This window comes from Aotus nancymaae, unplaced genomic scaffold, assembly GCF_030222135.1.
Source record: "Aotus nancymaae isolate 86718 unplaced genomic scaffold, 86718_ANA_hifiasm-v0.15.2.pri h1tg000108l, whole genome shotgun sequence".
NCBI lineage: Eukaryota > Metazoa > Chordata > Mammalia > Primates > Aotidae > Aotus > Aotus nancymaae.
The window spans coordinates 2,453,258-2,479,891 of record NW_026988523.1 but is presented as its reverse complement, the minus strand read 5'-3'; the positions used below and the strand labels follow the sequence as shown (position 1 = coordinate 2,479,891).

At 42.4% G+C, this 26,634-nt stretch overlaps 2 protein-coding genes across 5 annotated transcripts in view; one reads left to right on the top strand and one right to left on the bottom strand.

The window, feature by feature from the left end:
• NME7 (NME/NM23 family member 7) overlaps nucleotides 1–2,557 on the top strand; it is a 147,371-nt gene extending 144,814 nt beyond the window's left edge. For all 4 annotated transcript variants that reach the window (XM_064370572.1, XM_064370574.1, XM_064370575.1 and 1 more), the window contains exon 12: nucleotides 1,236–2,557. In XM_064370572.1, the coding sequence (XP_064226642.1) occupies nucleotides 1,236–1,268 (33 nt within the window). In that variant the 3' untranslated portion in view covers nucleotides 1,269–2,557. The remainder of the gene's footprint in view (nucleotides 1–1,235) is intronic.
• ATP1B1 (ATPase Na+/K+ transporting subunit beta 1) lies at nucleotides 1,333–26,612 on the bottom strand. The gene is made up of 6 exons (XM_012444462.3): nucleotides 26,376–26,612; nucleotides 21,829–21,957; nucleotides 8,781–8,936; nucleotides 6,349–6,533; nucleotides 3,674–3,754; nucleotides 1,333–2,770 (listed from the first exon to the last, which is right to left on the bottom strand). Exons 1-6 carry the CDS (start codon nucleotides 26,470–26,472, stop codon nucleotides 2,507–2,509), a joined length of 912 nt encoding a protein of 303 aa, XP_012299885.1. The 5' UTR covers nucleotides 26,473–26,612; the 3' UTR covers nucleotides 1,333–2,506.
• Nucleotides 26,613–26,634: the final 22 nt, after the last annotated feature.

The window sequence follows — 26,634 nt, the reverse complement described above, 5'->3', positions numbered from 1 at the left end:
AGTGGTGATATAGCGCTAAAGATCAGGAGTGGGAAGTAGATTGGCACAATCTGGAGAGAATCTTGGAGAAAGTTAACAGGCAGACACACACAGTGGCTTAACAGAGGGTACACAGTACATATGAAAACAGGTTAAGTGAGTCACCAAGATCATGACCTTACAGCAGCCTTAAAAATGCAAACTACCCTCCAATTTGAATGAATGCTCCTCTTTCCTCAGACCTAAAGCCCCATTCCCCTTCTTATTCACAAGCATCACAAATTTATGACTCACATACACCTTACAAAATGAGCTGACGTTTCTGCAAGACAGACTTCTATTTCCATCAGTGTGGGTTACTTTTTGAGAAACCCAGGTTCATGTAATTATGTTAGTTTGAGGATTTTTCTGTCACTTCAACTATTGAACTCTCCTAAAGACTTCAACTATTAAAGTTAAGCAGTTAGGCCATTTTTCATAGTTCCCTTGCTATTTTTTTGGTTAAGTGGAGTCACTGTTCCTCCGGTACTAATGTCACACAATTTGTTGCTCTAGAAATAGCAAAACAAGAGAAATAGATCAGTGTGATTATAAATATGGAGCAAGAGGTGGGAACTGAAGCTGTTTCTGGTATTTCTCACCAAAAGTACCACGGCCTGAGTCTGTCTCTGTAAGAACGCAGCGGTGCCACGTCAAGGATGTGTCTGAGCTCTGGCCGCACAGACTTTGTGGAAGGTTTCCATTTCAGAAATACTATGTTCTGATTTTAGTATGGGTATTTCTCATGTTGGTTAAATGATACTAAATCTTCAATTATACCTGGAAAATGTTTTTTGGAAAGCTGATTTTTGTCTTCTTTCACACTATGGCTAATTTTTAAATACAGCTAAGTAAGGACTTAGGCCAATCCCTGAATCAAAAAGCAAGGTCTGAACCTTCTTAATTTATTGAACCTCAAACCTAACCTCATTTCTTAAAAACTGAAGTGGTAACTTTTCAATAGACATGTCTAGTGAAGCAACAGCAGGAACCAACTTTTCATGTTGTTTTCTAAACTGAGTGAAGTGCAAAATATTTTAAAAATGGAACTTCAAACTGGAGCTTCACTGATTCTCTGCCTCTGATTAACTTAGTGTCTTTGGGAGCGGGTGTGCCTTGGTATTCCAGTGTCTGGAGTCCTGACCAACCTCTAGTCTCTGTTAAGTGGAAAAGGCCAAATTTGTCTGAACTAAAGAAATCGTGTGTTTGTCTTTCAGGTTCAATACTTCTTCAAGATTTTGGATAACTAGTGGTGTGGAAAGTAAAGAAGTCACAGGTTGGGACATTTAGACAAGAGCGAATCACACACATGAGGAATGTATTCATTCTTTTATTGTCCATTGTTTTAACCTGACTGAATACAAGATCAACAAGAGCACTGTACTCCTGGCAATTATTACATATGTTAGAACATGGATTTTGCACTGTAGACAACATTTAACACCAGTCTATGGGGTACTGCATTGCTTTTTATAAAGTTCAAAATAAAGATTTATTTTCAAACAAGTGACTTTGGTTTATTTCATACATTACACTTTTTCTTGCAGAAAAAAATAAAATTGTACAACTGCATAAATATAAAATTCTTCCACCATGAAAATGGTTAAAACATTCATAAAGACACAGCACCAGCGTGTGATGCCTCCAGAAAGGAAGAAAGGAAAGTAAAATAAAATGTATAAAGCAAATTAATTAGCCCCGTCGCTAGCCAAAGTGACGGGCAGATCCAGATCTCAGACACAGCTTTAGAACATACCAGAGGACAGGGGAAGAGATGTCAAGACAGCATTCAATACAAGCACAACACAACCGATCACCTTTGTGTGTTTCTCTGTAGTGTCACTTAAATTGTAAAGGGCAGTTCCCCCATGACAACCCCCCGCCCCAGCCCCAGGAAAAAAAAAAAATCATAAAGACCTAACACCACAGGAAAAGACTATGGAGTATGTTTGTTAAAAACGTTCATTGATGGGCCATTATCTTTGAAAGAGCCAAAAAAAAAAAAAAAAGAAAAAAAAAAGAAAAAGTACCATGCCAGTTTTATTCCCGTTGAATATTTACACCTTGGACAGCAAACCTTGCTCACATAAAGTAGAAAACATACGATAAAACATGGCTTGAAAAATGACCAGAGTATGCACCTGTAGTACTGTACACTAAATAAAATACACAAGGCAGCAATACTTAGGGGCCAGAAACACTGCTTACTACAAGTCAGTTATGGAATCATAATTTACAGTAAAAATGGGCACGTCCCAAGGCTCAATTTTTCTTTTTCTTTTTTGTCATTTACAGTAGAATAAATATTTTGTTGCTATTGCTACACTTTAATTTACATTCTAACCTATTAAATGCAGAAAGCTAGTGTAAAGCATATAGATTAAGTGTAGGTCCCATACGTATGACAGTTTGTTCAAGACTAGTAGGTTTTTGTTTCTGTATCTTTTTTACTTATTAAATGGCTAGTGGGAAAGATTTGTGCTTGTGATCAGCTCTTAACTTCAATTTTTACATCAAAACGTCCCTGAAAACGGTCTTTCTCACTGTACCCAATGTTCTCACCGTATGCCTTACACTCTATGCGAATTTCAGTGTCCATGGTGAGGTTGGTGAACTGTACGGCCAGCAGGGGCTGCAGGTATTTGGGCTGCAGGAGTTTGCCATAGTAGGGATAATACTGCAGAGGAAAACCAGGGTAGTTGCCCAGTCCAAAATACTCCACATTTCCAATTTTTTCCTTATCTTCATCTCGCTGAAATCCAGAATGAAATGCAATTTTAATGGCTCACATCATAGATCACTATGTGTACTCAAAAATAAACAAGATTCAGTCTACAGAGTAGTTTGCAAACTTCTGAGAGAGGACAGAACATCAACTCAATCTATTCCATTGCAGCCTTGAGAAATGGCCATACGAGACTATTCTCAATGTGCAAATGGATGGGGAAGCTGAGTCAAGGGCCAAATAAGCATTTCTTCAGGCCAACGCAGCCTCCTGGAAACAAGGTCAACAAGACTGCAAGTCAGAAACACCTTGCTGTTGGCCCCGTCGATGATATTACCAGTGATATTATCTCCAAAGTTTGCTGTTTGCCTCTCATTTTCTTGTTGAGAAATCAATCTCTGTTTCATTTCTGGGGGCTAGCACTGTTTGGGGACTCCCTTTCTTCGTTCTGCCTTTCTCTCTAAACTGTTCATTAGTTTTTAGATCCAAAGGAAACATGCACTAATGGTTAGTCTTTCAATATTTTTAAAGAGAAGCCCAAAACACAAATTTTATGTGACATTAATTTTTTTTTTTAAATGTTGGCCCCAAATTTTTAATACATGCTGCGGGCCAGAAAGAAAGACTTCTGTGGGCTAATTCACCTCTCAGTTCTGTAAGCAAATATTCCAATGTATTAAATTCAGATATTTGAGATTCTTATGCCAATGGAGAAACTGACATCAGTCTTATTCTGATTACATCTTTCTTTTCTTTTAAAAGGTTTTACCTAGTATAGCTACAATTCAAGTCACTGAGACTTATACTTGAAAGCAATGTTTCTTATTTCTTATATTAAAACTTCACCTGTCACTTAAACAGTCTCATTCATTCGCCCCTCTTCCCCTGTCCTTCCTCCCACCACCCCAGTAACCCTAAATTTGTCTTTACCTTGCCAGTGCACTGAACGGGAAGGACATACGGGTTATACTTCATCACTGGGTAAGTCTCCAAGGACTCATTCTTGGGAGGCTAAAAATGAAACCCATTATGATCAGTAGATTGTAAATGATTTCTTAAGTTTCTGAAAAATACAACTAGTCTGTAGTCCAAACAAGTACAAACTGGTCACAAAATAACAACAGACATCAGGATAGCAGAATGAATGACTCCCCTAACCAATTAAGGTCATGTTTGTGATTTTGTTGAAATAAAAATAAGTGCCCGAATTTTAGAACCATTACAATTAAGCTGTGATGCAATCCAATACTAAATGGAACTTTTTAATAGTCGCCCATTATAAGCTTTGCTTAAAGACACTGAAAACTAAAAGCCAACCCAAAATATAATGTTCTTTATTTGCTAAGATTAGATTATATGGGAAAGATGACTGACATTTGTTTTTATAAAGCATGGGCTTTCCTCCGGAGTCATGAATAAATAATGCCATCCTTTTCTCTCAAGAATGCCTTCAAGTAAGCTTTCCTTTTTTGTTGTTTTAATCTCCAGTGGGGGAGACTGCCATTTAAGGAGTGTTTCTTTGCAATTTTCTTAGGAAAGTCCAATGTATGAAACAGGAAGAGATGTCACTGCCTTAAGAGGAAGGGTTGTCTTGAGGGGGTAAGTTCACTGAAAGGACGCAGAGTACAGTCTGAGCGTTACTGCTGCTGTGAAATATCCAGAGCCTCCTCTCCCATGTCCACGGCTCAACTCTACCTCAGAACTGTGATGAACGTAAATTGCCGGAAGACAGTCACCTGCTTACTCAGATCAGCAAGTGAGTCTTGATGTGAGGTGTAACACATACACAGTCTAATTAAAGTCAGATGAAATATCAGTTCCACATCAGGAAGGAACTACTATTTTTGTACTTCTCTGTGTTGAATGCAAGAAAATGATCATCTAGATTTGACTCTCTTGGATGTTTCTGCCAGCAATATATTTATCTTTAAAAATATGTAGAGAAAATGCTGACTGATAAAAGAAGTTCCCAGAAGCTATCCTCAAAAGGTGAGGATAGTGAGATGCTGGGGATACTACGATCTCTGAAAAAAAGCAATTTCAAAATAGTTGGAGATTTGGGTGAAGGTGATGAATTTAGCCAGTGGCAATGGATAACCAAGTAGAGACCGAAGGAAAAAGGAGAAAAAGGACTGAAAAGAAACAATAGCTGAATTTATCACTGAACCAATTATCTCTAAAGATGTGGGATCACAATAGACTGCCTCTGTGATGTTCAAATGCCACTCAACGTCTACGATGAGGAATGTCAAAAGCAAGGTATTCCAGAAAGCATGGGCTCAGTCTTCTCTTGGCCACACCACACCAACTCCTTTTGCTGCTAAATCGCTGACTGATGTCAGTGAAGTCTTCCCTAGCAATATGAGTATCAAATACATTGTGGCATAACGGTTCTCGCCGTTTTTCTTCCACTATATCCTGTCTATGTGGAAAGAAGCTTAAAATCCTGTTGAGAGGTACATTAATTTCTGCCAGCGATCCATCAACCCAGCCAGCCAGGAAACCATCCAACCCCACCTACTCATTTTTGCCTCTGGTGGCAATAAAGGAGCTTTGAAGCATCCTTCAGTTAACAAAACTTTTTATCTCTATGTTGATTTTCTTTTGAAAATATTTTTCATGGGTAACAAGTATTATAGAAATAAATTAATAGCATTCAGTAGAAAATTAATAAACATAAGAGCCACTTCAGAAAGGAAATGAGTTTGTTCACATAACTCAATATATTGCAGTCAATTTCTATCAAAATTAAAAACAACACTCATAATGGCAATGCTTATATATGGGTGACTGGGGAAAACCCATCAGAAGCAGCCAGGCTTAAGGGGAAAAGGACAGCATTAATTCATGATCTGGAGGAGAGCTTTACAAAAGCAAACACCAATCAATTTTCCATTCTTATGAAGAATCAGTATAATCTCACCAAATGGCAATTTGCCTTTTTTAAGTGATCCAGAGCAATGTTTGTCCATTCTAAGCTGCAATAACACAGAAGCCAAGAGCATGGCTAGCGAAGTTCAGCCTGCACGATGTTAAACTTCTACTTTTGCAATAAAATTCAAAAAACAAGTATTTTTTCTGATTATCACTTTTTTTTTAATGTTCTTGTGGCTTCAAGAGGACCAAAGACTGTACCTGCAGGTGGTTTAAATTTTTTTTTAAATATGTCTATGGAATTTTGTTAAAAAAATTTAAAAATATATATTTTTAAAATAATCCATTCTTTATGGAATAAAAAAACATCTTTTTATTTTGTCTAACCACTAGACCACCAGGGAAAAAAATATCTTTTTCTATTTTTACTTTTAAAGAGTTTATGTTATAGAAAGTATTATCTGGATACTGAGCAGGAGTATAAGAACAGGGCCACAGACTCACTTCAGAATTTAGCTTTGCCTCGCAGAATTCTTTTAACTTTAGAAAATTAAATTAATGCCCTAACTACAGGAATTGCAGGCTGCATACAGAAGTTTTTGGTGTTACTCTACTGACTGGGTTTCAAAATCAGCACTGAGTATACTTTAAAACTATCTTACATTGTCTTCTCAGATCAATTCTTAGTGTGAATGACTCATGTAAATTTTATCGTCTAAAATACTACTTGCCTTAGGTTTGAAGCCGAGAACTCGGTTGAGCTTTATAATAATACATGGTTTGCCCTCTTTGTAGCCGTAAGTTTCGTCATTTAATCCAGAGCAATTTCCCAGCCACTCAAGCTTGAATCTGCAGACCTTTCGCTCTCCTTGTTCATGATTAAGGTCTCCTCGTTCTTTGGGTTCACTGGGCACATCTAAAAATAAAAACACAATTTTTATATTGCACCAGCAATTCCCTTAGCAGTTCTGAGAAAGAAAAAGGAACTTTCTTCCTTGTCATAGTTACCTATTTTGAGAGCGTGCTATTCTGCATTTAATGCATGATCTGAATTAAGCAAGATCTCCAGAAAAACCATCTCCCATCTCTTCACTCACATGAAAAGACATGCAATACTGGTACATGACCCCACACCGAAGCTACATAGTACTTGATTGGCACGGGACATCTAGTCTCGGGCAGTATTTCCCTTCATTTAAATAATGGATTACTCAGCTACTGAGAAGACTGAAAGGATCATTTACACTGCCAACAGTGGCCTAGCTCAGTAACAGGGATATTATAATCAGAACACAAAAGGACTATCAACAGTTCTCAGAACTGGAAGGTTTTTATTTGGTCAGAATTTTCTGGGGCTATGCCCCTAATTAGCATGTTAAACAGTAAAGAAGGAATAGGAAATAACTGCTATTTTCCTTTTCAACCACCATTTAAGGTTCTTTTTTGAGACAGGGTCTCACTCCATGGCCCAAACTGGAGTGCGGCAGCATGATCATGGCCCACTGCAGTCTCAACCTCCTGGGCTCTAAAGATCCTCCCACCTCGGCATCCTGAGTAGGAGTAGCTGGGACTACAAGCGTGCGCCACCCTGTGGCTAGTTTTTTTTTAATTTTGTAGAGATTGTGGTTCTGCTACGTTGCCCGGGCTTTTTTGATTTGAGTTTTTGCCTTTTAAAGCTATGCATCAAGCATTTCATTTGCTGGACTGAGAAATTTTCTTCTGGAATTTTTAATTCATTCCTTATATAAAAGTCAGAAAAAGACCAAGTGAATACAGAATTCAAAGTTAATGCATAGCATGCTGGAGGAAAAGAATGCAAATACCGTTAATTCATGTATAGTTTTTAAGTTCACAAATTAACTATTTTCCCTTCACATGGTGAAGAGTCTGTATTTAGACTATCTCATGTGAAGTGATTTACCCTGATTATCCCTAGGGCCTTTTAATTACGGCAAAGTAAAAGGAAAACCTCATTTAAATTCTAATATGAAAAATTCACAGTGAAAATATTTATAAATTATTATTTCCAAAATAACTTAAAATGACAATTCACCTCATACTCTGACCAAGTCTCAGTCTGCCTTATAAAGAACTGGAGTTGGTAAATACTTGAATTGAATCAGAAGGGCTGATATCACCTATTAAAACTCAGAAAGAGGTTTTATGTTTGTTTTGCTTTTTAATTTTAACTTTTTTGAGACAGGGTCTCACACTAGTGCCCAGGCTGGAGTGCTGTGGCATGAGCATGCCTTACTGCAGCCTCCTCCCACCTCAGCCTCCGGAGTAGCTGGGACCACAGCAACACACCACCACACTCAGCTAATTTGTCTTAGTATTTTTTTTAAAGATGGGGTCTCACTGTGTTGCCCAGGCTGCTCTCGAACTCTTGGGCTCAAGCAATTCTCCCTCCTCAGTCTCCCAAAGTGCTGGGATTACATGCACGAGCCACTGTACCCAGCAAGAGTTTTTTTTTTTTTTTTTTTTTTTTTTGTGTGTGTATGTGTGTGTGTGTGTGTGTGGAAGGAATGAGAACATGGACAGGAAAATTCACAGTCCAGTTAGTAAGAGGGAGGACATGTATTCATGTCAATGACTTAATGAAACTAACAGCCTCTCTTTACCCTTCATAAGTCATTTCCTTATCCAAAATGACCAGCTGCCCAACATGTATTTCACAGGATCAATAAAAGTATACTGACCATACATCCTCCTTCATGAATGCCAGTGCAGTAACAGCTAATCATATCAAAAGATCTTTCTGATGGGAGAAGGCCCTGTGTACTCTTCTAAAGGGAGGACTTCTGGGAGGAAGATGAAGAAGTAAGTAGTTGTACTTCTCAGTGGGCGCAAGAGAAAGAAAACCATAACTGTTGTCTTCGGGTCTGAATAGTAAAAATAGTGCCTAGGAGTGTTTTAAAGTAAAGACACCTTTCCAATGCAGAAAATAGTCATACTTGAGGCCATGTTTTTCATTGTGTCTTCTTTCTTTTTTTAAAAAAAAGTGTCTAAATATGGCCAGAGTACAATCTTTCATTATTTCAGGATTATCTCTCGAACATTAAATAAAAAAAGAGGGAAACAAGAATTAAAGAAATTTTTTAATTCTTTAAAGAAATAAGGAGAAAGAAAACTAGCCTCAAACATCTACAATGAGTCTACTTACTGCCACAATCTTCAAAAATCATCTCTTCCTTCTGGGCTGAATCTTTGTACTTTTCCAGGAACCTAACTATGTTCAGCACATATGCCTCATAGCTCTTGGGATCATTAGGACGAAAGGCAATTTCAGTCTTCTGGATCTGAGGAATCTGTGTTAATCCTAGACCAGGTAGAGAGAAAAATCAGAGAGAAAATTATTAGTAGGAAGGCAGCAACCAAGATAATTAATTCAAAAGTACTTTCCACATTCAGAGCATACTTTGCTAACTCCACCTGGCTAAAAAGAAAGGGTCTCGCCGCCCTTATGAAATCACTCCTCTGGCATTTGGATTAGGCAACCCCAAGTACCAGTGACTGTGCTTTAATATCACAGATCAGTGAATTTCCCCAGCAATACTTCATGGTAGGCATCACCTCCATTTTGTGAATGAAAACACTGCTTGCACTGAAAGGCTAAGCACCTGGCCCAAGGTTGCACACAAGGTGGTAGAACCGGAATTCCAACCCAGGTGTGCTATACTCCAAAGCCCATTACGTATCTAGTACCCCAACGCGCAGTTTTTTAAAATGCCCTGCTAGTTAACATTGCATGCAGGTGGCTTCACCCTCCCTAATTGCATGTAAGCCTTGGGCAGTGATCTTCTTTTATAATCCTTCTTGTCAGTAGATGTATAACCATTCCAAATTCTCAAGCCTACCTAATAGAGATATTTCTTTGGATCTTTTAACCTCCGCTGGAAGATTTGGGACATACGTATGGTAACCACAAATGCTTCCCAACCCAAAAGTCGAGCATGTCAATGGCAGATAAAATTCCAAGTCCATCTTCCTTAGGTGTGCACTCTCTAAAGTTTAGTCTTGAAAATCCAAAAGCCTCTGCTTTCATGAGACTTCCTAGATGGATATGTGAACCACACTACACAGCACTACTCAGGAGCAAGGGTTCTAAAATCCATCACAACTGCATTTTATTCTAGGACTGCCAAATAAAAGATGCCTGGTTACATCTGAATTTCAGATAAGCAACGAACTTTTTGTTAATATAAGTTTGTCTCCAACGCTACAAGGGACATACTTACATTAAAATATTATTGTTTATCTAAGGCCGGGCATGGTGGCTCACGCCTGTCACCCCAACACTTTGTGAGGCTGAGGTGGGTGGATCACCTGGGGTCCAGAGTTTAAGACCAGCCTGGCCAACATGGTGAAACCCCGTCTCTACTAAAAATACAAAAATTTAGCCAGGTGTGGTGGTGCACACCTATAATTCCAGCTATTCAGGAGACTGAGGCAGGAGAATCACTTGAACTCAGGAGGCAGAGGTTGCAGTGAGCCGAGATCATGCCACTGCACTCCAGCCTAGGTGGCAGAGCGAGATTCTGTCTCAAAAACAAAAAATATATAGATATAGTTTATCTAAAATTCAAACTTAAGTGGGCACCCTGTATTTTTGTTTATTAAATCTGGCAACCCGATTCTAATCCTCACTCCCAGATCTCCCCTCACTGTGTAGGGCCCAGAAGGAGGCACCTCATCACAATCCTTGATGAGTGACTCTGCCCTGGCTTCCCCCCTTCACCTCCCAGCAGGTCAGGAAAGCACCTATGTCACTATCATTTAGGGGCTTGTCAAACATGCAGTCTCACCAGCTCCCCTCCAGGCCTACCAAATCCTAATCTCTAAGAAAGAGATTTGAGAATCTGTTAAATAAGCCTAAAAAGATCTTTAACACCCTTGGCTGAGAACTGCTTCTCTAGAGAATTAGAATCTGAGAGTGACAACAGAGACTCAGCTATGAAGACAATGACATTAAACTGAAGTGGAACTGATAACTAGAGTATATTAACTGTTTAGCAGCACCATTTGGAGGGCTTGAGAACCAGGCATCAGTAGGGCTAGACTACGTGCTGTAGTTGTTTCTAGTGACTGAGGATGCTTTAAAAGTGGTTACATGATGAGGTGGGCTGGGGCTGGGGGTTGTATAGGATGCTTTTCCACACATGCAGTTCCCTAGAGGAATGGAAAGGATACAGAGGAAGACAAGTTATCACTGGAGCAAGGCACGGTGCCCAGGGCAAAGGACTTTCGGACAGTAACAATCATCTTCAGGCCAGGTGCAGTGCTCATACCTGTAATCACAGCACTCTGGGAGGCCAAGGTGGAAGGATCGCTTGAGCCCAGGAGTTCAAGACCAGCCCAGGCAACCTATTGAGATCCTATCACAATTAAACAAACAAACAAATCATTCTGAAAAGGATGATATGGAGACTGAAAAACTCTTGGGGACAAAAATTTCAACAGTGATGGAAATGAATCGAAGGGGAAGTAGCAGAACTTGCTCATAAAAATCTTCAGTTTAAAATAAACACAGGTTACAATTTACAAAATTTTGTAAAAATGCCTACAAGCCATAGAAAATTTTTAGTATTTCTAAAGCAATTTAAATATACTCTGAACAGTCTTTTTCTATGTTCAAATTGGCACTGTGACCATTTATGATGTAAAGCAGTAGTATGGGGAACAGAAGAGATACCCACAAATCGAGGTGAGCAGAAGCTTCCACGGATAGTTAACGCTTGAGACAGCAGTGGTAAACAGAGTTCCCCAGTGAAATGCTGGAAGTCAACAGGGAGGGTCATTCCTGGTTTGAGGTGCAAATAAGACATTTAAGTCAAGGTGACTTGTTTGGACCTGGGGAAGTACACAGGCAGGCCCAAAGCCAGAGACTCAGAAAAACTCATGAGAATGGGAGAATCCTGGAGTCAGGAGAGAACAGAGCCTTGAGGGATGGTCGTGCTGAGGGGCACCAGAAAAGCCAGCCCACAGGCAGCCACAGAGAGAGGCGAATGCCTGTCTATCACTCAGGCAGGAGGTCTGCAGGAACCTCCTCCAGGTATTCTGTATCATGTTTGGGGGTCAAGGACAAAAATGGACTCAGGTATACAAGGTTAAAGAGTGTTTCCAGGCCTGGGAAAGACAAGGCAGGAGGGTGACGAGTGGCTAGAAGGGTGCAGAAGGAGATCAAATGTCAGAAACCAAGGAGAGATCTCATCTGACCTTCAGGAAAGGTGGGCTGCAGGGTGGGGTGGAGGGGCAGGAAGAACCACAGCCAGGGGACTAAAGGGACATTGGGGACATTGGTGTGATAAGCAACAATTATGCAAGTAAAGGCGGGGAATGCAGCAAAAGCCAAAACATAAACAAGCCTGATACTGAGATTTGGAGAGTCTCACCCAACAAGCTGAAAGGAGGAGTGACCCTAGAAGGTCATGCTGAGGGTAAACATGGTAGGACGTGGATTGCAAATGAGTGTCACAAACACCCTTGTCCTCCCTGGCCTGGCTTTGGGAGCCTCTCCAGTGGTTTACCTCTCACTTTCGGGCTGCCTGCATTCTCTCTTCCAGTGGCTGCTCAAGGTTCCATTATTTTAATATGAGTATGAGGAATGGTGATGTCATTTCTCAGATTCTCCCACACACAAAAAAATGAAGAGTAAGAGGAGGAGGAGGTATTATGCTGAGTGCTTTTCACTCCTTCATGATGTCAAGTCCATGGTCTCCACTATTAACAGTGACCAGGGGACACGTATCAGACCTAAAACATCAGCAACTCGCACTCAGTCCTCTGGGCGCTTTACTAACAAAATGATATTGCTAGTGCATTCCCCAGGAGCCTAGGGGCCATGACCAAAACTCAGTTCATGTTTACTCACAGACCTGTAACAGACCTTTCCTGTAAGTGCCTCTGTCGTCGATCATCCAGGATCTGGCTGGGCATAGTGGCTAATGCTTGTAATCCCAGAACTTTGGGAGGACGAGTTGGGTAGATCACTTGAGACCAGGAGTTCGAGACCAGCCTGGCCAATATGGTGAAACCCCCATCTCTACTAAAAATACAAAATTAGCCAGGCATGGTAGCGCATGCCTGTAATCCTAGCTACTCAGGAGGCTGAGGCACGAGAATCGCTTGAACCAAGAGGCAGAGGCTGCAGTGAGCAGAGAGCGCGCCACTGCACTCCAGCTGGGGCAACAGAGTGAGACTGTCTCAAACAAACAAACAAAAAAACCAAGAAAATGAAAATCTACATGCAGTGGTATGACTGGCCCAGAAGAGTTATATACACAATTGGCCTTGTGTCGCTCTAGATGGGGCAAATAAGAAATAATGAAAACCAAGTAATGGAACCACATCCCTTTCTACCTGAAAGTCCAGATTTTTCAGTAAGCATAGCTCGTGATCTAAACCCAGTCAAGTTTAAAATTACTTTGTGAGAGAAATATAGATGCAGGCTGCTTGAAGAATCTTGACTTTGCTCTTACAGAAGCATCAGAAACTAATGAAACCAAGAATTCAAGGGGTGAAATGGACAGCTAAGCTTTGGGTCTTAGGACCCTGTGACTTGCCCAGCTGGACTAGATCTTAGGCCAAAGCCTCTGCCCTGTCCTTCCATCTTAAGTAACACAGAATCTTCGTAGAGAGAACTGAGGAATGAATGACATAAACCCCAGGAAGCTCAGTCATGTCCTATTCTCTTTTGTGAGCTAAGGTTTCCTTCTGGAGTCTGAGGGGTTTTAGACGGTGGTAACTAATATAAGCCTTAATGACTATCTTTTTAAGACACGGAACTTTTGATCCAAACGTCACTTCCACTGAAAAAGCAGATGTCCTGGGTTTAGGTCACACAATCAGCTCACATATACTTACTACATACATAAACAAACATCCGGGAGGCCACGCCACCACTACATACATAAACGAACGTCTGGGAGGCCACGCCACCACTACATACATAAACGAACGTCCGGGAGGCCACGCCACTACTACGTACATAAACGAACGTCCGGGAGGCCACGCCACAGTCTAGTGGCTGCTGCCTCCTTGGTAGCTCTTCTGCTCTTTCCTCAGATTTCTGCAAGGTCTCTCTCACTTCATCACCCACTATCTCTGCCTCCTTTCTTTTCTTTATCTAAAGCCTGATGGCCTGAGAACTTCTCCTGGAAATCACCACAGATCAGCCCCCAGGTCTCTTCTGTTCTGGATAGTCTTAATTAGGACAGTTTTTGATGAGGTCTTCTCCAAACCATTAGAAAAATTCCTCTTCTCAAGTTACTTCTCTAAAACAACTAAATACTCACAAGAGAAAGATGAAAGACCTTTGAAAGGATGTCCAAATCCTTTAAATCATTTACTTGAGAATTATCAGACTGTTAAGAAGAGATAGAAAGCAATGGGATTGGATTTGGTAACCTCATTACAGATGGTTCCCAACTTACAATGTTTGTTATGATTTTTCACCTACACAATGGGCTTAACAGCGTTAGTAAATGCATTTTTGATTCAGGATATTTTCCACTTACAATGGGGTATTGGAACATAACCACATCCTAAATCGAAGAGCATCTGTATTTTGATTCTCCAACCATGACATTCTCCAAGGGTTGCACGATGACTGGAGTTCTCACGGGTCACATTTTCATACTAGACTGGACACTTTCTCTCGACATGTGCCCACTTCCGAAAGTTGTTAGTTATGACTCTGGACAAGGATGAGCTCTGTTTGCAGTGGAAACTCCCAGAGGGCCAAAGACGGCAGAAATACCCAATTGCTGGCACGCAATTTCCAGTTATATTCTAGGAAACAAATTAACCTTTGGCCTCTCCAGTCTTCTAAACTGGAATTTACATTAACCACCCCAAGCTCTATAGACAGCTTCGTTCTGATAAATAATGATATTTGCCTTAAGCTACATATCATTATTTAATAAAGCCACCCGAAGAGGCAGGAATCATAATCTGGGTGTGTAAAATTTTAACATTTGGTTTTCAATGAGTATTTCAACTTTACATAAGATTCGGATTAAAAATAACTTTTGGCTTCCCACTCGCTTTTCAAAGGCACATTTACCTTTCCTTGGTCCCCATCTCTTGAGAAATAAGGAAGATCCATGTTTGGCTGTAGTAAGTGTTGACAGCACAAGAGGAAAAAGGTTTGAGGGAAGGATTCTGTTTCCAATCAGGTTCATGATGTCGCAAGTTCATCATTTCTCACTCTACATGTGAGTTCAAAGTATTTAAACTAGAATGCAGCCATTTCAACCTTGTAACAGTTATTCAAATACACAGCTGCTTGCACCTGTCATTTAATACATCTGATGAATCACTAGATCAAATCTCTAACTAGGAATCATTTCCCACAGAAACCTCCAGGAAGGTAACCATATGACTGAGAAGGGCGCAGGAGGCAAAGAAACACTTTTAAATGTAGCTGCACACAAAACACACATATCATGTGTGCCTCCTACACATTTCCTATATATTTCAAGTTAAAAAGGAATTTCCAATTAAAAAAAATACAGAGGCGTATGAATTCACACACACACTCATAGACACAGAGACACATACATACGCATGCATACACACCGCATGCATCATATATATGATAGACACAGAGACACATACATACGCATGCATACACACTGCATGCATCATATATATGATAGAAACTTCTCCTTTAAGTGCCATTCTGTAAGACCTAAGATATTTCTGGGTTTTTGTTTTGTTTTGTTTCACATCTGTGGGTTGGTATCAACTTACCTAGCAAAATAAGGAGAGAGGCACAGGAAAAAAGGTGCCTTTGCACTTTCTGTAACTAGCTGCACTCACCTTCTGCCTCCGGCTCCACCTTAAACTCAGGCTCTGAGATTAGCAAGGAATAAATCTCCCCGCCTGCAGGCAGGGCCACAGTCACACCCTCCCCACACCCAGAATCTGCTCCCTTTACAAAATCTTTGGAAGTTGAATCTCTGGATTATCTGAATGTTTACTGTTTACTAACACTCAGGGCACAGAAATCGTTCCTCCTGTCTAAGCTAAATGCCATAGACTCCGGGGCCCTTCTCTGATCCACCCTCTTCTTCCCATGGTTGTGGATTTACCTTCAGGAAAGCAGAGAGTTACTTAGTTCGGATAATCTATCTTTAAAAGTGCATATTCCAGAGGGACAAATCCTTGGTATGTATTTTGTATAGCTCATGATTGTGCTTATTCTCAGTACCATAAAGGAAAGGTGCCACTTTCATAAAGGAACAACATAAATCGATAAATCCTAGTATTTTACATGAATTACACTCAAAGTCAAACTGAAGAACAAGTACATACAGTATATTTGACTTATCTAGATATAAAACATAACAGTTGTTAAGTAATATCCTGAAATAAGACACTGTATTCTACATGACATTTGATAAGATCTACTCATGCATGTATGCGGGGAAAAAGCTACTGGATGATACATCCCTGTTCCCTTCATCTCCCCAGCTTCTCACTTGTCTTGGCTGCATCAGACAGACCAGCTGGTCATCAGATTACTAGCATGAGAGCACTGACCAACAGTCCAATAACCCCATCAGATTTTATGATACACATGAACCCATTAGGTTACTTCTATGACCCTTGGGTGAATGCAGCAAAAAATTATTAAATGAAGCTTCACAGATCCAGCATTTTTTTTTTCACTATCACTCCCACAGATTTGTTACCTGGTCCTACCTATCAGGTCTCTGTTCTGCTTACTCATCGTACAGTGGGCATACAGAGTAAGATCTGTTTTTCTGTGGCTCCAAGAACATTGTAAAGTAAATCATTAGGTTTCCTGTGTACCCAAGAGATGACTTACTGTTGTACCCTTGTCTTTAGAAATAATCACTACTTGAGTAGTTGAGCTGTTGAAGCCAAACACAGTTCCCCCCACAAATCCTTTACCAAGTTCATAAGGCTGGGGAGTAGCTTTTGGACATCTGATTGCCATCAGTGCTAACGCATCTACAGCCTCAAATTCTGGGACCAGGTAGACCGGATGCATTTGAGGGTGGGAAGAGAGGAGGAGAGGGCAAGGGAGAGGCAGTTGGGTGTATACAGATACATCCTGTCAGCTGAGAGATTACAAAGCAGTGTATTCTAACTGGAAACACCTTACTGGCACTTTGCACTAACAATCCCCTCCTAAGTACAAGTTTCTAATTTCCCCTTTGAAATGTGAGTGAGAGACAGTAATACAAGTATGAGGTAGTTGCGGGGAATTATTCTGAGACTGACATAATGACTTCTCAGGAATTTTACTTAATCAAGCTGAGATTTGAATAATAATGGCTTGAACTCTAATGGGTTTTTTGTTTGTTTTTTTGAGATGGGAGTCTTGCTCCACAGGCTGGAGTCCAGTGGCACGATCTTGGCTCGCTGCAACCTCCACCCCCAGGGTTCAAGCGATTCCCCTGTCTCAGCCTGAGTAGCTGAGATTACAAGTGCCTGCCATCATGCCCAGCTAAGTTTTGTATTTTTAGTAGAGACAGGGTTTCGCCGTGTTGGCCAGGCCAGTCTTGAAATGCTAACCTCAGGTGATCTGCCCACTTCAGCCTCCCAAAGTGCTGGGATTACAGGCAGGAGCCACTGCGCCAGGCCCCTAATGGGTTTGAATATTAGATATTTCCTCTTCACAATCAAGATGAAACTGAAACTGCTGGTGGTGCCAGTGTGGTCAGCTGGTCTGCATCCACCCCACTTCTCCTGCCCGATTCCAGTTACCAACAAGCCAAGAATATGACCCTTTGAAAATGTGTCTGCTAGCACTGAGCCATCTATACTGCAGAGCTAAACAAAAAACCACCTACAACCTGAAAAGAAAACACAGCAGCATACATTCATACCTGCCTGCCAGGAAGCAAGCCAGCTGGGAATCTCCCGGACCCACCGATTGCACACAGTGCCCTTCATTTCATTCCACTGTTGCTAAGTGAGCCTGCGGTGGGGGAAGGGCAGCGGCGAGGTGAAGAAGAGACTTTTCCATTACACCACTATACACAGGCAGCAAGGCAAGCAGGGTCAAATCAGGGACAGGGCTTGGTGAGCCTGAGCGTGTGTGTGTATTCATGAGCGTGTATGTGTGTGCGTGCGCATGTGTGCATATCCATGCGCGTGCGTGTGTGTGTGCGTGCCTGTGCCTGCTCAGCCCTCTGAGCACAGCTAACTGCTGTGGCTCTCCCCAGATCCAACTGCATCAACAGATGAGAAGCGATGCTGCAGACCAGCACTGCAGAACTGCCTAAGGGGGTGTCCTCTGGAGAAAAGCTTGGCAGGGGCTAACCCAACAAGTGTGGGTTCGCTGAAGGGAGAGACTGCACACAAATACAATGCCATTTAAATTCATTTAAAAATTTTTAAAAACATGTTTCCCAAATGTCTCTTAAACGTTTTCATGGAAAGCTAAGGTTTTAAGTGTGCAAAGCATCCCTATCATATCATTCAAAGCTCACAGAGCCTGGAAATTCAGCATCCAAAAAGAAGAAACTGCTGCTTCTAGTAGAGAGACAGGGCTATAAAAACAGAGGCTGGGCTGGGTGTGGTGGCTCACGCCTGTATTTGAGGTCAGAAGTTCAAGACCAACCTGGCCAACATGGGGGTCTCCACTAAAAATACAAAAATTAGCCAGGCATGGTGGTATAAATCTGTAGTCCCAGATACTCAGGAGGCTGAGGCAGGAGAATCACTTGAACCCAGGGGGCGGAGGTTGCAGTGAGCCGAGATTGTACCACTGCACTGCAGCCTGGGCAACAGAGCAAGACTCCCTCTCAAAAACAAAAAAACAGAAGTTGCTCTCAACAGCCACCCTACATGTAATACCATTGGTTTTGCCACCATAAAGTATTATTTGCTTCACATATATTTATCATCTCATTTAGTTCTCATAGATTATATGATTCCCCCTGTTTTTTTCTTACTTTAAAAAATTTTTGTGTGTAGATATAGCGTCTTGCTCTGTCGCCCAGGCTGGTCTTGAATGCCTGGCTTCAAAGGATCCTCCTCCTCAGTCTCCCAAAATGCTGGGATTACAGGCATGAGCTACCAGACCCAGCTGCAACAAGAGTTTGTAAAGAATATCACATGCATTAAACAGCCACCATTGCTCAGGGCCAACAAGCTGCATACATTCACCATTTTTTCTTAAATTTTGCTTCCATTCTGTAGTTCAGTCCTTCCTCTGAGATACCATGTTTGGCCTCTTGGCTTATCCAATATTATCGGCATACAGGCCCAAATACACTCACTGCACAATTGCCACTGCTTGATACGGCCACATTCACACGTTATTCAGAAGAAATCCAATTACAAGCTATTCTGGTGTACAAAGGGCAGTCAATACCCAGTCATGTTGGATTTGCATTCATGCCTCAAATTCAGCTGATAATATTATTAGTAAGTCTTTATATCTTTAAATCATATACAAACTTTCACACTCACTAGGTGTATCTAACTTAAATTTACAATTTTCTCTCTTTAACCAACATGAAAATGGAGGCTTTAAAGATACTGATATGAAGTCAAAAAATTGTCAGGGTATTCTTAAGCACATCTGTGTAGTCTGCATACTTAAGGAGTTGGTTATTTCCTAAGCAAAATACAAATTTCTAACATCTATTCTGAAAAATGCCAAGGAGCATCCAGTTAAAACCCTTCAGGCAACACAGGGCCATCAGAGTGGCCCAGGGGATGCACTTTGCGGCCTGGCCTGCTCAAGGTTACCATCATTTTCATATGAATGTCATGTCCCTTGGGAAAGGCACCAAAAAACCCCACAGGGTAAGGCAGGTGAAGAGGAGGGGCCTGGACTAGACTCTCCTGAAAGGTGATGGGGGAAGGGATGAGGAAAAGAAGGGTCAAAAGAATAGGGAAGATGGAGGACTGAGGACTTTTCCTGTGACTCAGACCACAGGACAGGAATGCATTTTTCCAAGATGAGCCACCAGCATTCCTTTGGAGAAGTCAGAGTTTGTCAGATCAGTCCAACTTCTGTGAGCACACTAAATATAGGTACTAAGAACATGTCTTTTAGGAAGGGGATGGAAGGAAGGGGAGGGAGGCAGGGTGGGAGGGAGATGGAAAGGACTGAGCACTTCAGCCAGTTACAGGCAAGGTCATTTCCAAGTCCTTACTTACAAGGTCGGGCACTTTGGCTATTTCTTTTACAAAGTGAAACTTTCCTTTCTGCAAAGAGTACGAAGAGAATTTTTAGTTTTATTAAAGGCTGACGCCTCAGAGTTTTGATAGTCAAGGACCATTTTTTTAAAATCTAGAAAATTAAAGAAAATATTTGACTTTGTAGTCATATTTGGCTTTGAGCATAAGAATTCCAAAATAGCAGGCCAGGCGCGGTAGCTCATGCTCACACCTCCCAGCACTCTGGGAGGCCAAAGTAGGTGGGATCACCCAAGGTCAGGAGTTCGAGACAAGCCTGGCCAACATGGCGAAACTCCGTCTCCACTAAAAATACAAAAATTTGCCAGGCGTGGTGGCGCACGCCTGTAATATCAACTACTTGGGAGACTGAGGCAGGAGAATCGCTTGAACCAGGGAAGCCGAGATCATGCCACAGCCTGGGTGACAGAGCAAGACTATACCTCAAAAAATAAAAAAGACTTATAAAATAGCATCATGATGGAATAGCTTTTAAATGGCAAAACAAAGAACAAAAACAAATAAAAGATCTGCACCAATTAAAATTACTACTACTAATGGTACCATAAATGTTGTAGGAGGAGACGTGAAAAGACACCATGCTTCCCTATCACCGAGGCCGACGTAAAACATGTTTCAGCTTCCCTGCGTACTTCGGAATTCTTGCTTCGACCTTTCCTCAGACCCACCTCTTGTGGAAAACAGTTGCTGGAAACTGGATTATTAAGCAGGTTTAACTCATTTTACTTACTTACATGATTTTTTTTTTTCCACTTCCCCAATCCCCCAGATCTAAATTTATCTGGAAATTTTTTGAGTTTTTCTTACAGTGGAGAACTATTTGACTTAGGGCTACACGACAATGCTTGCCACCTCTGTATTCTGAAAATCTTTCTCTGTGAATCCTTCCCACGCTTTAGGTAAGCATGAAAAGTCTGTGGCAGACAGTGGCCCTTGATCTAGGCTGCTCAGGGCCACGTAGATCATCTGAAGATTGTCACCTAAATACAGCTGTTACTAAACCTTTGCCAAGGGAAAGCAGAGAAGGGACAAGTCATTGCCACCCTTCGGCAGCAGCCTGAAGGTCATTCATAAGTGAGAACCCGGAAGTTATGCAACACTTTCTCTCTAGGTTCTCCAGACAAGGATTTTTACAACAGTCAGATGGTAAATTCACTTCTGTGGCTGTTCTACTGCCTTGTCCTGTTCAGCATCAGGCATGATGGTGGTGAGACTTTCATGGCGTTTCCTGACTGGTGGTGGACATGTATAGCTGTACACTGATGGTACCCAAATCACAGCAGGGACGCATGTGTCAGGTTACATTTTCTTATGATAATCTTTTTGTTCACCCAAGTTTTTAAGAGCTAAAGGAGACAGTTAATTAAACTACAAAATGGGACCAGAACGCTGGCAAATGAGATGCTTATTAAACCAATGGGTATAAATATTGAGTAGTGAAAGAGAGAATGACTTTGCTCAAGGTCAAACTGCAAATTAACAGCAGGTGGGATAACAGACCCCTAAAGTTATACCTCCTCTCCCTGTGAGTAGCTGCCCATTCCACAGCTTATCATCTCTAAAAATAAGTTAACCTTTTAAAACAGGAGCCCAGGTAACTTTTTTTAAAGGATTTATCTGAATCATAGTCCCCTTCAAGAAGTAAAAATATCTGTTAGAGTTGAAAAGGTCTAGAAAGAATCCCACTAACCAAACCCTAGAATATGAATGATGAGAAGACTGGGGCCCCCATCTGAACTCAATCTGTTCAGTCACATAGCTGGTGGGTAGCAGGCTGGGCCAAGCACCAGGACTCTTCACCCTCACGCTAGAACTGTGCAAATAAGATGTCTGCAACTCCTGGGAGCTCTGCCTGCAATGCGGGTAGGACATCTGGCTGCAGCCGAGAGATGTTCCTCTTTTTCCTTTCCATGCTTGGTTTAAAACTACGTTACAGAGTAATTTTCCAAAGAATTTTTTCTCAACAGAAAAAGTGACACTTATGCGATCTCTGAAGGAACTGAAGCTATTCATGTTGATTTTACCTGGTGGGGCCACTCGGTCCTGATATGTGGGCTTAAGTTCACTGATGGTGAGAAGCATCACTTGGATGGTTCCGATGAAGATGCCGGCCAGGCAGCCATAAAATATTACGTAGAATAGAAGGATCTTAACTGCAAGGAGAATAGAAACAAAAAGCTGTGATGCAGTCATATGCTCAGAATGAAAGTTTAATCTTCCCATGGATGAATAAACTTCCTTCCTGGTCCCCCCCTCCCCAGCCCCCTGCATGGATTCTTCCTTCTCGAATGTCAAGTGAGTGAACCTCACCCCCATTGACACAGGGTAAAATTCGAGAGGCTGGGCAGCCCTCCACTTACAGTGTGTATGGGAGGTGGTTAAGGGTAGGAGGAATGTTCAGCTAGAATTAGGATCCTTATTTTTTTTATTCCCTAAATTAAAAACAAAGTATCCGTATTTTTTATTCTCAAAATTTAAAAAAAAAAAAAATGAAGATCACCAATAAAATCTAAAGCTATGGTTGGATGCTTATGCAATGAATTTAAAATATGACAATATACTCCCTTAGAGACCTGTGTTTTCTTTGCTTGCATATCCCTTGACATTCAAATACTACAATCCAAGCTCTGCTGCTTCTCCAAATGCTCAGATGCCTGAGGGTTATTTTGCTGTGGCAGAGCAATGAATGCTGAGAAACCCAGTGATGATGTTCTCCGGTTCTTTACTCACCCCACCTTTGGTTTGTATTACTGACTAAGCACAGTCTTTCCCCTCGGAGGACAAGACAAGGGAAAAAAGAAGAAAATGTGTATAGCGAAAATGACCAGCACATTTTAATTTCATCTTCTGACTGGAACCAGAATGACTGACTCGTTGGGCTGCGTTTTCTTTTTCCCATAGTTAACAAGATAACAGGATGGAGGCTGAAATAGCTGCAAAAGCAAAACACAACTGGACACAAACATGGGAATGAGGATGGCTATCAGTTACTGGTTTACAAGGATTATCTCCCCGATTAGCTGAGTAGTAACAGGCTGTACTAGGCATTGCCTGGCAGCCCCGCGCCAGCCAAACAACTCAATGTGAATGCAAAACAGGGAGCAAGTGAACTGTAAGGTTATCGAGTCAGAAACATGACTGCACAAAAGAGCCTTAGGTTACTGCTAAAAAGGTCCAGATCTCATGCATTACACGCCATGGTACTTGAGGAAAAGCCACTGAAAACCAGTATCATTGAAAAGAAGTCTATGTGGTAGGAGGAGGCCGGCGGGGAGTGGGCACACAGTTGCAGGAATTAGCCTTATCGCCCACTCCCTACCTTTGAAAGCCCAACTTTCCTATCAGGCACTAAATAGTTAACAGGGCTGTGAAAACAAGCAAAACACACAAAACCCGAACCAAAAGGCTTAATCATAATCCTTTTTCTCCTCTATCAAAAGCAAAGAACAAAGAAAAAGGCAACGACAAGAAGCGAAGCTGAGGAAGAAACAAAACCTGGTGTGATCCAGAACGACAGCTCAACTCAATCACTCCCACCCGCAGGACAAGGGTTAAGTGCTGCATTCCGTATCCAAGCAGCAGTAGGCAAATGGCAAGGCTGTGACGTCAAGAGATCTGGAAAATTTTTCCAGTGAATGCTCCTAAGAGGTGCAAGAGTTGGTGTAACCGTCAGCAAGACAGCTGTTGTAGCCTTGATTCAAGTTTCCTCTCGTTGTCCCCCACCCGCACCTCATCTTGGTGCTCTCAGCTTACCGACATGTCCTTCGAACAACTGGAACACCTCTACACTCATTCCCTGGACTCCAGATACCTAATTCTAACAGCATAGGAGGGCACATAACTGATGCTACAGTTTAAAATACAAATAGAGCAATGGAAAAATAAGTCGTTTTGCAAGTATGCCGATTAAGCTCAGAAACATACAGCCTTTCCATCTACCCACACAATATCCTAAGAAAAGTGAAGAATTTTCCTTTTTTGCCCTGACCTGTTACTTGATAAAATCTCCCTAGTTACTGCCGTGAGGTCACTGGGAAAGAGTGGAGCATTCGGGACTAGAAGGGCCTATGCAGTGGCTCACCCAGACACAGGCCACCAGGGGCTACCCAAAAACAAGGCTAGATAAGTCACACCAACTAGCTGCGGTGGCACTATGAGGGGAGTGGGCAGGCTCTAGAGGCTTCTCCTTTCATGCAATTTTTCTTACTTTAAAAAAAAGCAACACAGAGGGTTTTTTGGGGAAAAAAAAAGTTTGTACCCTTCAAAGGGTCACAGGCAGGCATCTAGGCCTAGCTATAAATATAAGAACCTACCAATGTCTGTAATAAAAAGGTGGAAAGCACAAAGTGATGTGCACACTGTGATTTCTCCAGCAGGTGACAGGAGAGTCTCCTGCGTCCATCTTGGTGAAAATCTACCTAGAAGCGAAACCGAGCCAAGGGCATCCTGCCCTCGCCCCAAGGGCATCCATGTTGGGCCCAGCGCTGGAAAAGGGGCATTTTCTCTGTAAGAGCCAGTAATTGCTGCCACCTTCTCTACCTAAGAGAGGCTCTGACAGTTCTTACATTGCCAGAAAGAGGCAGACATATTAGTACAAAACAAAAAGGGTTTTTTTTAGCCCCGTACCTGTACCATGGAAGGGAAGGGGAGGCAAGAACAGCAGCCCTCGGGTCCACATTCATAAATCAGCATACTGACTGCTTGCCGGACAGGATACCAAGACATAAATACTGACACACACGGTCTCTCTTTCTCTCCTTCATGGAGGTGCTGCCCATTAAATGTCGGCTTAAAGAATGAGTCAGTCCATACTGCCTTACTCTCTAAAGCAAATATTATTCTAAGAAGCATGAAAGTGGAATGAGGAAAGATAAATGTTTTATGACGGGGAAAAGGAGAAGAAGGAAAATTTCACAATGTCCCTGGAGTCAGTGCAGCCCCTGCCCCGTGACGCAGCAGGGTCAGACACCAGCTAAGGAAGCCCCAGCTAACCTGGGAAGAAGGGTGCTCATACCGCAGTGCACCTCCCAGGCCTCCCTCAAGTTACAAGGAGCTGCCAGGAAGCTGTCTACACACACCCCAGAGTTCTTCAGGTTTTCCTTTCCACATTAAGAAAACACAGGAAACTACCTTTATGCCTCAGACACTATGACAATAATCTCCATGAAGAACACAGTCTCCCCAAAACAAAACAAAATATTTTTTAAAAAGCTAAAACCCATTAAAGAGGTACATTTTCCATGGTTCAGGGATACCTATGCTTCCCAGTAACACCTTAGAAAGAGGCTTCACCTTGACTAACCTTGAAATGTGATGCATTATTAACCCTTTACTTTTCAATCAAGAGAGACTCACAGGCTGCGTTTTTTTTTTCTTTACAAAAATTCATATATTCCAGCTTCTTCCATTTCAAAATGTCAGCTAAGCACTCTTTCCCTGACTCATTCTCCTGCCGATTCCCACAGATCCTCTCAAACAGGAACACCAATCGGCCTCTGTTGAGGACTCCGTGAATGACTGCAGTGGTGGTGCTAGTGGTGTTGGCGATAGTCATGATGATCATGATGATGATGATGATGATGATGTTGGAGGAGCAGGGGGCAGTGATGTAGCAGGAGGAGTTCCCTCCCTCCCTCCCTCGCTCGCTCACACAGTCACGACTCTTATAGATTCGCCTACAACTCTGCCCTTCAAAATGACCTTTTTCAAAAAAAAAAAAAAAAAAAAAAGTCACCCTTCCGGAGTAGAGAGGCTGAAAACAAGGAATCTAATTTTCGATGGGAAACGTCCATCCAACCAAGCAACAGGCTGCACAAAATATTTTAAGATGAGCTGCTTCTGCATTTATATTAGACTAGCCCTTCACCATAATCAGCCCAAGCTACTGACTGATCCACATCTGTCTGGGTAGACCTTGAAAACAACCAGACTTTGCCAGGTTTCGGGCCAAGGCTAAGAATCGGAGTCCTGACATGAAGCTTACTGAGCCATTTCTGGGTGGCGATGACTCCAGGGGAGGTCACGGAGGGAAACCCTTAGCCATCGCTGTGAAATACTGCAGTGTGGATGGATTCCTCTCCACCCTTCCCTTTCCTCTCTCTTTTGAGTTACGTATTTAGACTAGAAGAAAGATGCTGTAACACACAACCTCGCCTGCATTAGATCCCATTGCCTCTTGAGGTTCTCACGACCCCAGATCTCATTTCTTTAAGGACTCAGGATACAGGAGAGACAGATGTAGTCTCGCAGAGCCTGGCCATTCCCAGGAGGAAAGGGCTCCACCGAGGCACGGTAGGAAAGACTGCAAATTACCAAGCCAAGATCGCTACAATACGCATAACCTTCTGCCTGTCGCGTTCCAGCCCCGACCATGCGCCCCATTCTGGGGACTCCGCATTTCCGCACAGGATGGCCAGGCCAGGCCGGCGCGACCTAGCAGCGCCCACCACCCTCGCCCCCTCCACCCCGGCCAGCGCGGCGGGTGCGGAACTGGCCGCGGAGCCTGCGCAGGGGATGCGCCTCCCGGGAAAGACGGGACGCGGCGGCCGGGAGCTGCGGACCCCGTACTTACACCAACTGCCACCGGTCCTGCCCAAAAACTCCTTCTTCTCTGAGTTCCAGATGAATTTCTTCCAGCTGCCCTCCTCCTTGGCTTTCCCGCGGGCCATGGCGACGGCGGGTCAGCAGCTGCCGCGGTCCGGAGGGTGGGTGGCTGCGGCGCGCGCCCTGGCGTCCTCTGCGCCGCTCCGCGTCTCCGGCCTGGCTCTCCGCAGGCAGGACGCGCCGCGGCCGCTGCGGCTCTCGGAGTGCGAGACGCGCGGCGGAGGAGC

What these genes read in the sequence shown, in the direction of transcription:
- ATP1B1 (XM_012444462.3), bottom strand. Translation starts at nt 26,472, where the DNA reads ATGGCCCGCGGGAAAGCCAAGGAGGAGGGCAGCTGGAAGAAATTCATC. An exon ending in GGACCGAGTGGCCCCACCAG is followed by an intron (nt 8,937 to 21,828) that starts GTAAAATCAACA and finishes TACCTGGTCTAG; the next exon opens with GATTAACACAGATTCCTCAG. An exon ending in GATTTTTGAAGATTGTGGCA is followed by an intron (nt 6,534 to 8,780) that starts GTAAGTAGACTC and finishes TTTTATTTTTAG; the next exon opens with ATGTGCCCAGTGAACCCAAA.